The following is a 15,192-nucleotide window of genomic DNA, read 5'->3' on the forward strand; positions in this document are numbered from 1 at the left end:
AATCAGACTCCCTGACTTCAGACTATACTACAAAGCTACAGTAATCAAGACAATATGGTACTGGCACAAAAACAGAAACATAGATCAATGGAACAAGGTAGAAAGCCCAGAGATAAACCCACACACCTATGGTCAACTAATCTATGACAAAGGAGGCAAGGATATACAATGGAGAAAAGACAGTCTCTTCAATAAGTGGTGCTGGGAAAACTGGACAGCTACATGTAAAAGAATGAAATTAGAATACTCCCTAACACCATACACAAAAATAAACTCAAAATGGATTAGAGACCTAAATGTAAGACCAGACACTATAAAACTCTTAGAGGAAAACATAGGAAGAACACTCTTTGACATAAATCACAGCAAGATCTTTTTTGATCCACCTCCCAGAGAAATGGAAATAAAAACAAAAATAAACAAATGGGACCTAATGAAACTTCAAAGCTTTTGCACAGCAAAGGAAACCATAAACAAGACGAAAAGACAACCCTCAGAATGGGAGAAAATATTTGCAAACGAATCAACGGACAAAGGATTAATCTCCAAAATTTATAAACAGCTCATGCAGCTCAATATTAAAGAAACAAACAACCCAATCCAAAAGTGGGCAGAAGACCTAAATAGACATTTCTCCAAAGAAGACATACAGATGGCCAAGAAGCACTTGAAAAGCTGGCTCAACATCACTGATTATTAGAGAAATGCAAATCAAAACTACAATGAGGTATCACCTCACACCAGTTAGAATGGGCATCATCAGAAAATCTACAAACAACAAATGCTGGAGAGGGTGTGGAGAAAAGGGAACTCTCTTGCACTGTTGGTGAGAATGTAAATTGATACAGCCACTGTGGAGACCAGTATGGAGGTTCCTTAAAAAACTAAAAATAGAATTACCATATGATCCAGCAATCCCACTACTGGGCATATACCCAGAGAAAACCTTAATTCAAAAAGGCACATGCACCCCAGTGTTCATTGCAGCACTGTTTACAATAGCCAGGTCATGGAAGCAACCTAAATGCCCATCAACAGACGCATGGATAAAGAAGATGTGGTACATATATACAATGGAATATTACTCAGCCATAAAAAGGAACGAAATTGGGTCATTTGTTGAGACGTGGATGGATCTAGAGACTGTCCTACAGAGTGAAGTAAGTCAGAAAGAGAAAAACAAATATCGTATAGTAACGCATGTATGTGGAACCTAGAAAAATGGTACAGATGAACCGGTTTGCAGGGCAGAAGTTGAGACACAGATGTAGAAAACAAATGTATGGACACCAAAGGGGGAAAGCCGCGGGGGGGTGGGGATGGTGGTGTGATGAATCGGGCGATTGGAATTGACATATATACACTGATGTGTATAAAATTGATGACTAATAAGAACCTAATGTATAAAAAAATATAAATAAATAAATAAATAAATAAATAAACATTCACCTAATAGCTTTCCTAAACATTAGTTCCCCTGAAATTAAATCAGGAAGTAAAATTTCTGTTTAAACCCAGTTTTAGATATGATTCATAACAGATGTTAATTTTATGATTTTGATGCTACCTTTTTAAAGGTACTCAATAAAAATTCAAATCTCATTTTAAGATTACAAATTTAAAGTGTGCAGTAAAACAACCCCAGTATTCTTTGATAGCTTCCTTGCTTACTGGTCTGAATATGCCTTGTACATATTGTTTTTTCTTATTTTTGCCATTGTATCTTTGGAATATATTCCTAGAAGTAGAACTGTTAGGTTGAAGGGTGCATATGTAATTTTGCTAAATAGTGCAAAAGGAGTTATGCTATTTTCTATTTCCACAAACAATATATGACAGCCTTTTTACCACAGTCTCTCCAACGTGGTTGACAACTCAGCTTGTTGTCAAGCTTTTGGATTTTTGCCAGTCTGGTAGGTGAGAAATGGTATCTCCAAGTAGTTTTTTTTTTTTAAAGGAATTCCTGTATTTTTATTATCATTTTTTATTTATTTTATTTTATTTTTGGCTGTGTTGAGTCTTCGTTTCTGTGCAAGGGCTTTCTCTAGTTGCGGCAAGCGGGGACCACTCTTCATCGCGGTGCGCGGGCCTCTCACGATTGCGGCCTCTCTTGTTGTGGAGCACAGGCTCCAGACACGCAGGCTCAGTAGTTGTGGCTAACGGGCCTAGTTGCTCCGCGGCATGTGGGATCTTCCCAGACCGGGGCTCGAACCCGTGTCCTCTGCATTGGCAGGCAGATTCTCAACCACTGTGCCACCAGGGAAGCCCAGTAGTTTTAATTTTAACATATTTTTATGTTCAACAACACATTTCAGTAAGTTAATGATAGTGAGTCCACATTAACATATAAAGAAAGAAATTTGCCATTAGGCATCTAAAATTTTATGAGTTGGCTCTGATTCTCAAACTGAAGGTTATTTACTTAGATTTGCGGTAAGGAATAAGATGGATTTGTTTAGACAACTATTATGTTAATAAAATATTCAATTAAAAAAAAAGATGGATTTGTTATACTCAGCATGGCGTAGTAAATATCAACTGTGGTCTCACACTTGGAAAATGCTTTGTAATCAATAAAGTACTTTCACAGTCATTATCTAATTTGACTGTCATGATTGTCCCTGAGAAATAGAACAGATACTATGCCCATTTTGTAGAAGGGGAAAATGATGTTTTAAAAAATTGAGATTTTCCAATTTAACACAGCAAATGATAGAGCTGGGTTTAAATTTCAAACTTCTGAGTTACCTATATACAAATTCTGTGCTTTCTCTTCCTGGTATTTGCTAAAGGGTGCATGACCTATATTATCCAGTTGGTGGCAGTGTTCTCTTAATGTTCATTGAGATTCACTTTCCCATTGGAGATACTTAAAAGAAATTGAAAATTGTATTCTTACAGCTAATATTCTTGAGCATAAATTATGTTTAGGCGTTAAAGATAAAAAGATGAATAAAGTTGCTGCCTGCTTCCTAGGAACTCACCATCTGGGTACAAGAGGGAGGGCAGTAAGTAGAGTTAAAAGCCTGCAAAAATTTTGTACAAAATGCTATGGGAATACAAATTTATAATGGGCCTTTTGAGGTGGTATCTTTTTATGTGATGATGGGGGTATAGTTTTATCTAGTACACAGATGAGAGACACAAGTAAATTCAAGCTTTCTGACTACCTAATGACAAAAAAATAAGCCACAGAAGGAAAATAATATGTATTGTAAATATAAAGGAAAAAGCTCCTAGATGTCCTAATGTGCCATTCCATCACTGTCAACACTATTTTCAGTGTTTTTTTTTTAACATCTTTATTGGAGTATAAATGCTTTACAATGGTGTGTTAGTTTCTGCTTTATATTAGTGTTTTTTAAGGAGTAATATCTTTTCAGATGTAAATTTAGTGTTCAAGATTATTCCACTCGTTCATTGACCAAATATTAAAAAAAAAATTGTGTTTGTGTGTGTATCCAAAATGTGTTTGTTGGAATGGTTTCCCATTCATCCTGATTCAGGGTGCTTTTAGTGCTGCTTCTGTCTGAAGGAGCATCTTTCTGTAAGCTTTGCTTTTTCTCCTGTAGGCTGCCAGAGGACAGTAGAGCAGCCAACACACAAACCTAGTATTCGTGCATGACTAAAGAGAGTGATGATTTTATAGCATCCTGGGCATTTCACATCCATGAAGTAGGAATTGGGTCTCTGCACTAGGCAGAGTTTCCTCTCTCCTCTTCTCTTCTTCTAGATAGGGATGAAGGAGATCCTTTTCAAGAAGCAAGTTCTCATGGGGAGGTTGTCACTGCTGACAAATATTTTTAAATTTTAAATTAGCCAGGTACTGTTAAATGCTAGGGATATAATGGGGTACACGAAATAGTCACAGTCCCTGTCCTCATCAAGCTTATGCTTCTGGTAAACCCTGCCAGTGACTAGTGACCTTATAAATAATGTATATTGATGTTTTAGAAACCACTTCTTATATTCAAATCTTATGTTTCATCTGAGAGTTTCAGAGTATGGTACAAATTATCCCCAGAAGGAAAGCAGAATTCAAGCAAATTACCTTCTAAATACATAATGAATTAAACCTCAGGTAGAATCTAGAATACTTAATTAGCAGCACTTCCCAACAACTGTAGTTTTCTACAAATCTTCTTCTTGTTTGCATTATAAGTTTATCCCTAGAAATATTATCCATTGTGTAATTTAAGAATAGGCCAAAATATTAGGTATCACTGCTTTATCACTTGAGATAAAAAGCTGATTTGAGGAAAACAGTTGAACTTTCACCTCTGAAATCCTAGGATTATTTCTTTATTTTTTCTGACCCCAAAAGATATATATATATCAGAATTCTAAATTTTACAGTCAAATGAGATTGGTATGGGAACAATGTTGAATTGAGACAGAAAGTCTGGATTCTGGTGTCAGATATTTGACCCCTATGACCTTATGCAAGTGAGTTTACCTTTCTGGGTTTTTTTTTTTTTTCAATCTGAAAATGAGGGAGGACAAAGGAAAGGAACTATCCAGTTCATCAGTATTCTGACTCATTATCATCTCCACAGTCTCACACTTTTTGCAGTGTTAGATTTAACCATATGAAATTACCAGTATTTGACTATTTGAAAAGATTTATATTTAACCTACATAAGCAGCCATTTCATTTGGTTCTAATTGTTCAATTCAGTTGTGGACCCTTATGGGGATCATCTGAGCTATTTATTTTAGGGATAGCTGAAGCCAAACAAAATTAATGTCTCAAGTGTAAAGGAAACATACATTTGGAGACTATAATATTACCCATCAATACAGTCCATTCTGGGTATGCATAGAATCCAGTCTAGTCTTTTCTTTCTACATTATGCTAATTTTCTGGTCCAGTGATTCTAGATGATTTGATTCCTGTATTTCTTTTGTGTCTGGCAAAGGAAAAGTCTACTTGAAAATTTTGTTAGGATATTCTCTGTAGTAAGTTTTGGCCAGAAATATCTGTTGTTATAGAAGAGGAGAATATACTATTAGCACTGATATCCAGGGTATGAGATAAATAATTCTTCAGAGTTGCCTGTCTTTTCCCCTGTTTTCCAATGAGTTAAGTCAAGGCGTTGAGAGGCCAAACTTTCCCCATTTCTAGTTTTAGACCAATTTTGTCATTCCATCCTACATTCAAAGGGGACAGGGCTAAGCTTTTCTAGTTGTTTGATTCACATCCTTAAATTTTCCTACTTAAGGAAGCTGATGTGTTAAACTTTTTTTTTTTTCACTTCTTCTTAAGGCATTACCTCATCTCTTTACCATTAAATAAATTGAACTTTTTGGTCTTTTTTCATGACCTAGACTTTTGGGCACAAAAGTTAATCGGTGGGAGGAAAGATAATCCACGGAGAATACATATATATATATATATATATATATATATAAAATACATATATTAATATTTATATAAATATAAATTTATATTTATATTATATATTTATTTTTTAAAATATATGTATATGTATTTTTTTGGCCGCGATCTTAGTTCCCTGACCAGGGATCAAACCCGCACGCCCTGCAGCGGAGGTGCGGAGTCTTAACCACTGGACTGCCAGGGAAATCCCCACAGAGAATATGAATAGCTGGGGAAAAAAAAACCCTTGGCCCTAATATACTTGTTCAGGTCTCTGAACCATATTCAGAGCTCCACTAACAAACTTGGCCCTGTCTCACTGCTGGCAGACACATGTGCTACATCAGCCTGGCTCTAGTCCTACAGCTAGGGTCTGGCATATCTGCAGGTACTACATTCCTTGAGTTCTCCACCCTGATGTGGAGGGGCCAATAGTTGCATGCAGTCATCTTTCAACATACAAGTCAGGGTTGATCTGACCCCAACTGCTCTCTACCTGAGACACATACTTAAAAGTGTTGTTTTGTTACCGAGTCCAAGCTCGTGCTGCTTGCCGAAGGACAGGCCAGTAAACCAAGAGACAAGTTGTTGGGGCAAGGAATAGTGACTTTATTCAGAAAGCCAGCAGACCGAGAAGTGGTGGACTAGTGTCCTAAAGAACCATCTTACCCAAGTTAGAATTTAGGCTTCTTTTTTACTAAAAGGGGAGGGGGTGTGGTTGGTTGCTGCAAACTTCTTCATGTCAGAATCCTTTGTTCTTGCATCTGTCCACGTAGGTCAGGTCATGTTGTTCCTGTAAACCTCCAACATGACAAATGTTATTCTCTGTTCTACAACTTTTTACCTCTATACGAATGGAAAAGTTTTATATCTTTAAAGGTCAGAGCCTTGAGAATGGGCTATCCTATATATTTCAGGCTATAGGCAACATTCTTAACTTATAGCAAAAGCAATAGAATACAAAGGTTAAAGTAAAAGAAACAGGTCCAATATGGAGTCAGATTTGTTCTTCCCTGTTACAGTTTTTCTGAAGAAATCACAAACCAGTCTATATTGAATCCGAGGTATAAATGTCTCCTTCCAAGAGATGTTCCAAATAACTTATTTTACTTTTTCCACTCAAAACAACTTTTGGGTGCTGGGCTCAAGAGAACCAAGAATTTGAGAGGCATTGACTAAATCTGGAATAATGTAAGCAATATAATGCGCAAAGCAGATGGGGGGCGGTGATCAAAGTAAACACACTGGAAGAAATAGGATTCTTCCTCTTCTCATATACTTCCTGAATATAACCACAGAACTCCATTACCTTCTCTGTCACTTCCACAAGATTCCATAGCCTCCTTTAAAAATATACTTACCAGAGTAAAGGATGTAGTTTCCAGTCCTGTTGGTGCTCTTTGACATAATTGACCTTTGGCATCAGTTCACCAATCTGGGTCATTTTACTTTTATGGCCCTAAACTTATAATCAGAGTATAAACATACAGGTTTTTGTATTAGTAAATACATATGGAATTTATATAGAATTTACAAAATAGAATTTATTTAATTGGATCCTTCTTTATCTCCCTTCTGATACTTTCTACTTTTAGAATGGCAAAATGGTGTTAAATTTCAGGATACATGAAGATCCTCCTTTTTTCTAGATCTATTTCAATTTCTTAGAGTAGTAGGACTCTAGAGAAATGGGAGCTGGGATGTCTTGTCTAGTGTACTTTGATTCTGTACTATTTTGTTTCCTTTTTTTCCTAGAGATGAGACGGTCCACCAATTTCCAAGAGATTGGGAGTTATGAAAAGAATTTCCAAATAATTGGATTATTTGCTTATAGAAGGCAGAGAAATGAAATTGGACTGGGTGATTCCTGAAATTTCTTATTCAGTATTTCCACTTATATAGTTTAGCCTGCCTAGTCCTAGTATGATCTTTTGAATGTAACTAAGATACTAGTTTTTGGAAATGTTCACTTCAGATCATAAAATCTGGGTTATACAATACCCAGAGGGATACACTGGGAGACAGTAGGGTAATTAATCAAAATGGAGCTAACATCTGTTGAGTGTGTACCAAGTGCCAGATACCTGCCTAAGGGCTTTATATACATTGCCTTATTTCATTTCACTACAATTTTAGGAAGCAGAGACTATTTATTTACTGTATTTTACAGATGAGAGAAGTAAGGTTCAGATGTGAGGGAATTCTCCCAGTGTCACTCAGCTTGTGAGTGACAGGACCGAACCAGAACTTAGATTTGATTCCAAAGGCTAATGAAGTAGGTATTATCTCCATTTTGGAAATGAGTAAATTAGAGATGTTAAGTAACTTGGCCTAAAGTTACATAAACAGTAACTAACAGTGGTGTCAGGATTTGAACTCATGTCTGCTGCTCTCTAAAACTTACGGTTTTAACTATTTTAAGTTCTAAGATATCATTGAGCGTTAAGGAGTGCAGTAAGAGAACACAACACGTTGAGAATATGAGAAGTTTTAAAAAATTAAATTAGGTTGACTGCTATTATAAATCCCATTATAAATCAGGCCTTAAAGATTAAGGTTTTGTACCACATTGTTAGGCTAAGGGAGAAGACATCAACCAAGGACCTAAATGGCAATGATAACTTGGCATATCATGAATGAGAATCTCTGAGGGCAGAAAAGGGACTTTAAAAAAATATGGTATCACTGAGAGATGCCTTTATTGATTTATTGACTGCATTTGGCTGCTGTGCTTCCAATCTCAGTTGCAATTCCCACATTGAGGCTGTTCCCACCCTTCCTGTGTCCCTTGAGCTGAGCAGGAACTTCCTGTCCTATTGGAAATGAAAGTCAGAGATTGGGGGTATGGTATGTGTGTATTTACTCTGCAGACTGTTGGTACTGTCTGTCCCATTATTATAGCAAAAAGGTGACAGGAAAACTAGAATAGAGACTGGGACTTCATTTAAGGGACGGTTTGGGCTTAATGTGTTTTGTGGCAAAGCAGACAGAGTTAATTTATTACTTAGAATATCCACTATGGCTGTGAGGGGGCCTTAAGAAGTGATTTGAAAGCTTTCATTCTATATCCCTGTTCTACTTGGACTGGATTGGTAAATTACTGGGTATCATTCTTAAATTTTTGTTTTCCAACAAGTTTCTTTTATTGTTAAGTTGCCTTCTACAGGACATTCCTTTGAAAGTATTAGAGGTGAGTGTTGCAACTGTGTTCATTTCTTGACTCTAATGTTCTTCTTTCCTAAGAACTTTGTATTTTTCTTCTCTGTGAAGCATATGTTTTTAAAATATTTATTTTTTTCTTCAGCTCACAGACAGCTTGAAGCAGACATCCCAACTCTGTGAACTTCAGCTTGGGCATAAATTTCAGGTTGGGTGAGTAACTAATTGTTCAGCTTCATAGACCTTGAAGACTAGGAAACAGTGGGATAAAGATTCAAATAAGATAGCTTACAATTGAAGAAATCACTAGGCAATTATATCTCAATAAAGCTGGGGGAAAGAAAAAAGAAAGCACTAGGCACCAAGTTTCATGACATAGTCCAGTTTGAAAATTCCTTCTTAAGTGTTAAGGCATACCTGGGAGAATCTGAAAAAGATTAAGAGGCATCAGCCCATCAGCATAACCCAAGAGGAGTAAAACTATCCAAGGATCTGAAACTAGTTATTTCCCATCCTCTGTTCTGCTTGTCTCTGCTCTTTGGTGAGCTCTTCTGTTTGTCCTTTCTTTGTGTGTTAAGATCGCTATCAATATAAAGTGGGGGGTAAGTCCTGAGCTCACCTCACATATTCTTTCTCAGTACTGTGATTTTCTTCACACGTTCTCCAAAGCAGTGTCCCAGTGGCCCCTTTAAAATCAAGATTGGAATCTTCTTATAGCTGAGATCTAAGGAGAAAATATCCTCATTTTTTCGTGGGAATCTGAACTTGTTCATATAGGAAAGGTGATGGAGTTGAAAGCGGTAGACCTAAGAACTTTTCTTTTGCTTTAACTGCTAAGCCTGTGGGGGAAAACAGAAAAACAAAAAACCAAAAAAACATCTTGGGCATTAGGACCCAGTGGAAGAGCCTCACTCAGACTCGGGGTTAAGTTCTATCAGTGACGTAAACAAGCAGCCCTAGCTCATTCTTTACTCCCCCCCTCCTTCTCTCCCCCTTTCTCCTCCCCCTCCTTTCTCCCTCTCCCTTCTCTTCCTCCCTCCCTCCTTCCCTCCCTCTCCCTCTCCCTCTCCCTCTCTCTCTTTCCTCTCCCTTTCCCTCTCCTTCTTCCCCTCTTCTGTCTCTTAGCTTCCTAACATTAAAGAGAAAATGCTGCTATCAGTGACTTCAAGGCCTGGGATTTCGACTTTTGGCTATAACAAGAACAACAAGAAGGTAGGGAAAAGTGCTTTTTTGGAATCCAGCTACTTCCTTTTCTGGGGATCGGGAGTGTCCTTGGCTTTAACATTCTCCTTAAGAGGGGAACGGGATTCCTCTCCTCTCAGCGCCTCTCTTTTTCCATCACTTTTTTTGGCATCTTTTCTCACCTGGTTCTGAAGTTTCAGGAATTTATAGTCCCTTATGTGAGGCCTGAAGGCAGTGGAATTAAAAACAAATTAAGCTTTGCAAGTTTGTGTCTTTGTGAAACGAAGTTAGTTTGACTTCCTGCTGATGTATCCAATTTTCACAGGGAAAATATGTCACCTCAGACCCTGGCCCCCAGCCTACCACCTCCAAGGTTATTTTGTCATTTTGATTAACTGTTTGCATTCTCCCCCCAGCCCACCTTCCTTCCTACCATTCCTCCAGCATTATCAGGTAGCTGAATACAGTCAGTGAAATCACAACAGCTTCATCTGAGAACTGAGTCTACTCTTCTAGCTTAGATAGAGACCCTACCCCACCCAGCCTGTAGGGAAGGAGTTTTAAGAGAAGACATACCTTGGGAATTAAGGCAGAGAGTTCTGTGATTCTTTGGGGTCTGCTGCTGAGCTGGGCCTTCCTGCTCTGCAGATAGCCAGGCTCAGCAGAGATCTCTGGAGTCTACGCTTGGGCACAGGGGCAGTCTGGGGAGAGGTGTACCGTCATCCCCACAATTGCCAGGGAATATCTTGGGCAGTTTCTTGGCATTTCAGTGCACACCGTGCTGATTAGGAGGAACTGTATGCTGTAGCAGAAAGACCATTTACCCTGTCTCTTGATTTTATATAGCTGTTCTTTGAAGAAAAAAGGTGCCTTAGACATTTAAGGATCTTTTGCTCATTTGATGGATTGTCGGGTAGTGGGTAAGAATTCCTGATGCTTTCTTATACACCTAGGGAGACTGTTATAGGTGAACAAAGTATCTGATCAAGGCATTGGTAAATGTTTAGACCCAGAACACCTAGTGTTAGTTTATGGGTGTTAGTTTATGTGGTATTCATTGTGTTACATCCTTAAGAAATATGGGTTCATATTTGTTATCAATTTTAAATATGTATATATATACACACACACACACACACACACATAAATCAATATGATTTTGATAGAGAGATATCTAATCTGTCTTTATTCTTTTCATATCTTGTATAGTACTGTATGAAATCTCCTTCCTAATTTTTTCCCTCCAAGTCTCTCAGGTTACCCATTAAAATACAGTAAAATGAATTCCAGAAATTGGTTTTTTCCCTATTAGCGGCTTCATGTATTTGATGCTATCTAAAATATTCTCTTTTCTTAGCTCTCCACTCCCTTTCCCCCTTGTTGTATAGGAAACATTTAACCAGCTTCTAAATCTAGGATAGTGTAGGGGACAAGAGGTATGATTGCGGACTGGGATTCAAATCTCATATCTCTTTCTGATAACTTGTAAGGTTTGGGAAACACATTAGGAAACCTGGGGTAGGGGTAGATACATACTTACTAGTGTATTTGTCAAGTATTCTTTGGGTTCTTACAGGTCACTGTTATGATGACATCACTTTGTGACTGTATCGATGACTCCTTGTGTGTATATATAGGTTTGTGGGTGTTGAGTATATTTAAACTAAATGATTGCTACATTGCTCTTTGTCTTTTTGTTTATATGTATGGCTTAATGTGTTCATTCATTTTTTTGGGAAGACTGTTTTGAGTGAATCTGCTCATGTAATTTGTCCATTTTTATACTGAAGGTTAAATTTTTAAAATAACTTATTAGTTTTTAGTAATAAATGTAAGACATGTCTATTTTTAAAATTTAAGCATAAAGAGGTATATAAAATAAAAAGTCAAGTCTTCCCTTCATGTCCTGAAGTTCCTTACCTAAATCCCACTCCTTAAGGGAAATAACTAGTAGCAGTTTGCTCTATCTATTCTACCAGACTTTTTTCTATGACAAGTAAAGTTTTAATTTTGACATTGGCTTATTTGCTCAGTTTCTCAAGTAGGACAAGTCTATGTAAAAAAGTTCTTGAACCTGTCTGAAACATTTAAAAAACTGAAATAAAGAACAAAATTCTAAACTTCTGAAAAAGTACATATAAATATGTGCTTTTATTGTGCATCATTTTGTTATACCAAAATCTGGAAATAATAGATTTGCAGAGATCTGCCTTCTTTAAGGAGCATTTTTACATCATAATTTACTGTAGTCATCACTTCTGGTTGGTGGCATAAAAACAATTTCCAGTGAGCTCAGTTTGAAAAGCTATTTGTACATTACTATTCTGACTTCATTAGTTTTATTTACTTGTCTTTATTATTTATTTATTTATTTTTGTCTGCATTGGGTCTTTGTTGCGTGTGGGCTTTCTAGTTGAGGCGAGCGGGAGCTACTCTTCCTTGTGGTGCGTGGGCTTCTCATTGCGGTGGCTTCTCTTGTTGTGGAGCATGGGCTGTAGGCCCGCGGGCTTAAATAGTTGTGGCACGTGGGCTCAGTAGTTGTGGCACACGGGTTTAGTTGCTCCGTGGCATGTGGGATCTTCCTGGACCAGGGCTTGAACCCGTGTCCCCTGCATTGACAGGCAGATTCTTAACCACTGCGCCACCAGGGAAGTCCTATTTGTCTTTAAAAAGTAGGATTGTCTGGGGACTTCCCTGGCAGTCCAGTGGTTAGGACTCGGCGCTTTCACTGCCATGGCCAGGGGTTCAATCCCTGGTCAGGGAACTGAGATCCTACAAGCCCTGCGATGTGGCAAGAAAGAAAAGTAGGATTGTTTTATTTTGAAACATATTTGTATACTTTATCAGGGAAGTTGTTTCCTGAGGAGCCCAGGACAATTACAGTTTTCTTATTCTTTTTTGGCTGTTGTAAATATAGGCATACAATCAGCAAATATATAATGCCTGATAAAGGCACATTCTTTCTCAGGATGTAGTGTTGAATATCCTTTCCTTTCTTTGGAATTAAAATAGTCACAGAAGGGGGTAAATGTGGATTTCAAAGAGAGATTCTGCAAAATTATGGTACATTAAAAAAAAACACATCTATTTTAATGGCCTTCAATTATTCTTCGTTCTTAAAAAAAAAAAGATCAGAGTTCTAGGGTCTCAACACTTCCTTCAACTTTTGAAAGAGTTGCCTCAGTAGAGAGATTTGAGTATAGGTGAGATTGAAAGAGGAAGTGTTTGGGACTAAAGGAATTTCAGACTTGTAAAGAACCTAACCACGCCTTCCCTGACATCATCTTCCTGGCATGTGTTATTATAAGTTAACTCCTCAGAGCATCAGCAACCATTCCCTTTGGCAAAAAAGAAAAGGGACTGTGTTTAACTTGGGATAATGTGCCTTCCCCAACGTATTTTGCATAAATTTCTATTTCTTCTTGATTTTAACATATTGAAGACCATATTGGGGCTGGGAGTTGGGGGGAGTGGAGGCAATGATGAGAGTAGAACTGACTGGCAGGCACTGCCAGACTTTCACTCTTTAAGAAGTTTGAGTTACCTGAGATTTTTGGAAGAGTTTACTCAGGAGAGAAGAAAGTAGGAAGCAATACTAGAATTGTTTATACTTCTAACAGGGAGAGAGAATTTTTCTGTGTTTACTACATTTTCATCTAGTTTCCATCAAATCAAATTTAGTAGAACTTTTAAAGTCTAATGTCTCTTGACTGGGGGCAGCTAATAGTTCTGTTATCAGTAATAAAGTTAACTCACTTGGTTAAAGTTTAGTAGTAATGTCTTTCCATTGATTCCTCCTTTTTTTTTTTTTTAGCTCTATTACACTAACTTATGCCCTCATTACCACAGCAATAAACATCCCGCATGATCTTGTCTCCTATTTCTCCACTCCCTACCCCTTGACCCCAAGTAATTTTATACCTGCTACCAGAATAATCTTCCAACATTCCAGCAGTTTAGTGCTGAGCATTTCTTATATACAAACCTTTAATGGCTGTGTATTACCTGCTAAACAAAGTCCGAATCCTTAGCCCAATACCCACTATTTATCCAGCCTTTCCTTATCTTCCCCACCTCCCCTGCATGATTTCATCACATTGACTCTGCTCTAGCCAGTTGTGTTACCTGCAGTTCTCTGGATATAACCTTTGGTTGTTGGTTTACATTTCTCAACCCATAAGAAAATATGCTGTATAATAAAACAAAAATATAGAAAAGAAACAGGACAAAAGAAAATATAGATTAGAATAGAAAGTCAGGGACTTCCCTGGTGGTCCAGTGGTTAAGACTCTGTGCTTCCAATGCAGGGGACGTGGGTTCGATCCCTGATCGGGGAACTAAGATCCCACGTTCCACGCGGTGCGGCCAAAAAAAAAAGTCAGCTGGAATTAAAATACAGATATGCAAACCATAGAGTTAATCCTGGAAGATGAAGACTGATGAATAGTCATTGATTTTGTCAGTGTAGAGGTGGTTGGTGACTTTGACATGCAATTTCAGAGCGGGGGAGCAAAAGCAGGGTTGGAGTGGGTTGTTGAGTGAAAGAAGGTAAGGAAGTATAAATGGTATATATAGACTAATCTTTTAAGAACTTTGATTAAGATGAAGAGCAGAACCCAATTTAAAAAATGGGCAAAAGGTCTGAATAGATATTTCTCCAGAGAAGATCTACAAATAGCCATGAAAAGATGTTCAGCATCATTAGCCATCAAGGAATCAAAACCACAGTGAGATACCACTTCACACCCACAAGGATGGCTGTAATCAAAAACACAGATAATAATGTGTGGTGTAATTGGACCCTTATACACTGCTGATGGGAATATAAAATGGTGCAGCTGCTTTGAAAAACAGTTTGGCAGTTCCTTAAAAGGTTAAACTCCTAGGTATATACCCAAGAGAAATTAAAACACGTCCACACAAAAACCTGTATGTGATTGTTCATAGCAGCATTATACATAATAGCCCAAAGGTGGAAACAACCCAAATATCCATCAACTGATGAAAGGATAAATAAAATATTATATATACCCATACAATGGAATTTTGGAATTTTATTCAGTGATAAAGTAATAGAGGGACTTCCCTGGTAGCACAGTGGTTAAGAATCCGCCTGCCAATGCAGGGGACACAGGTTCGAGAAGATCCCACATGCTGCAGAGCAACTAAGCCCATGCGCCACAACTACTGAGCCTGCACTCTAGAGGCCGTGAGCCACAACTGCTGAGCCCACGTGCCACAACTACTGAAGCCTGTGTGCCTAGAGCCCGTGCTCTGCAACAGGAGAAGCCACTGCAATGAGAAGCCTGTGCACAGCAACGAAGAGTAGCCCCTGCTTGCCGCAACTAGAGAAAGCTCGCGCAGCAACGAAGACACAACACAGCCAAAAAAAAAAAAAAAGTAATAGAGTACTGATACATTCTACAAAATGGATGAACCTTGAAAACATTATGTTAGTGAAAGAAGCCACT

General features: G+C 37.9%; 1 protein-coding gene and 1 pseudogene across 6 annotated transcripts in view; one reads left to right on the top strand and one right to left on the bottom strand.

The window, feature by feature from the left end:
- Nucleotides 1-15,192, top strand: part of RBMS2 (RNA binding motif single stranded interacting protein 2) — a 90,438-nt gene that overhangs the window by 19,833 nt on the left and 55,413 nt on the right. Inside the window, exons 1-3 of one of the 5 annotated variants that reach the window (XM_082351007.1) lie at nt 8,489-8,570; nt 8,685-8,752; nt 9,665-9,751. In XM_082351007.1, coding sequence (XP_082207133.1) covers nt 9,686-9,751 — 66 coding nt within the window. In that variant the 5' untranslated portion in view covers nt 8,489-8,570; nt 8,685-8,752; nt 9,665-9,685. Of the gene's footprint in view, nt 1-8,488; nt 8,571-8,684; nt 8,753-9,523; nt 9,752-15,192 lie in introns of those variants that run through there. The other 4 variants (XM_082351006.1, XM_082351010.1, XM_082351009.1 and 1 more) reach the window with 4 other exon arrangements.
- Nucleotides 731-8,100, bottom strand: LOC309609519 (small ribosomal subunit protein eS27-like pseudogene; annotated as a pseudogene). The gene has a single exon. The product of its transcript is annotated as a small ribosomal subunit protein eS27-like pseudogene (transcript).

The sequence above is a fragment of the Balaenoptera borealis genome, assembly GCF_965194805.1.
Source record: "Balaenoptera borealis genome assembly, chromosome: 13".
Taxonomy (NCBI): Eukaryota; Metazoa; Chordata; class Mammalia; order Artiodactyla; family Balaenopteridae; genus Balaenoptera; species Balaenoptera borealis.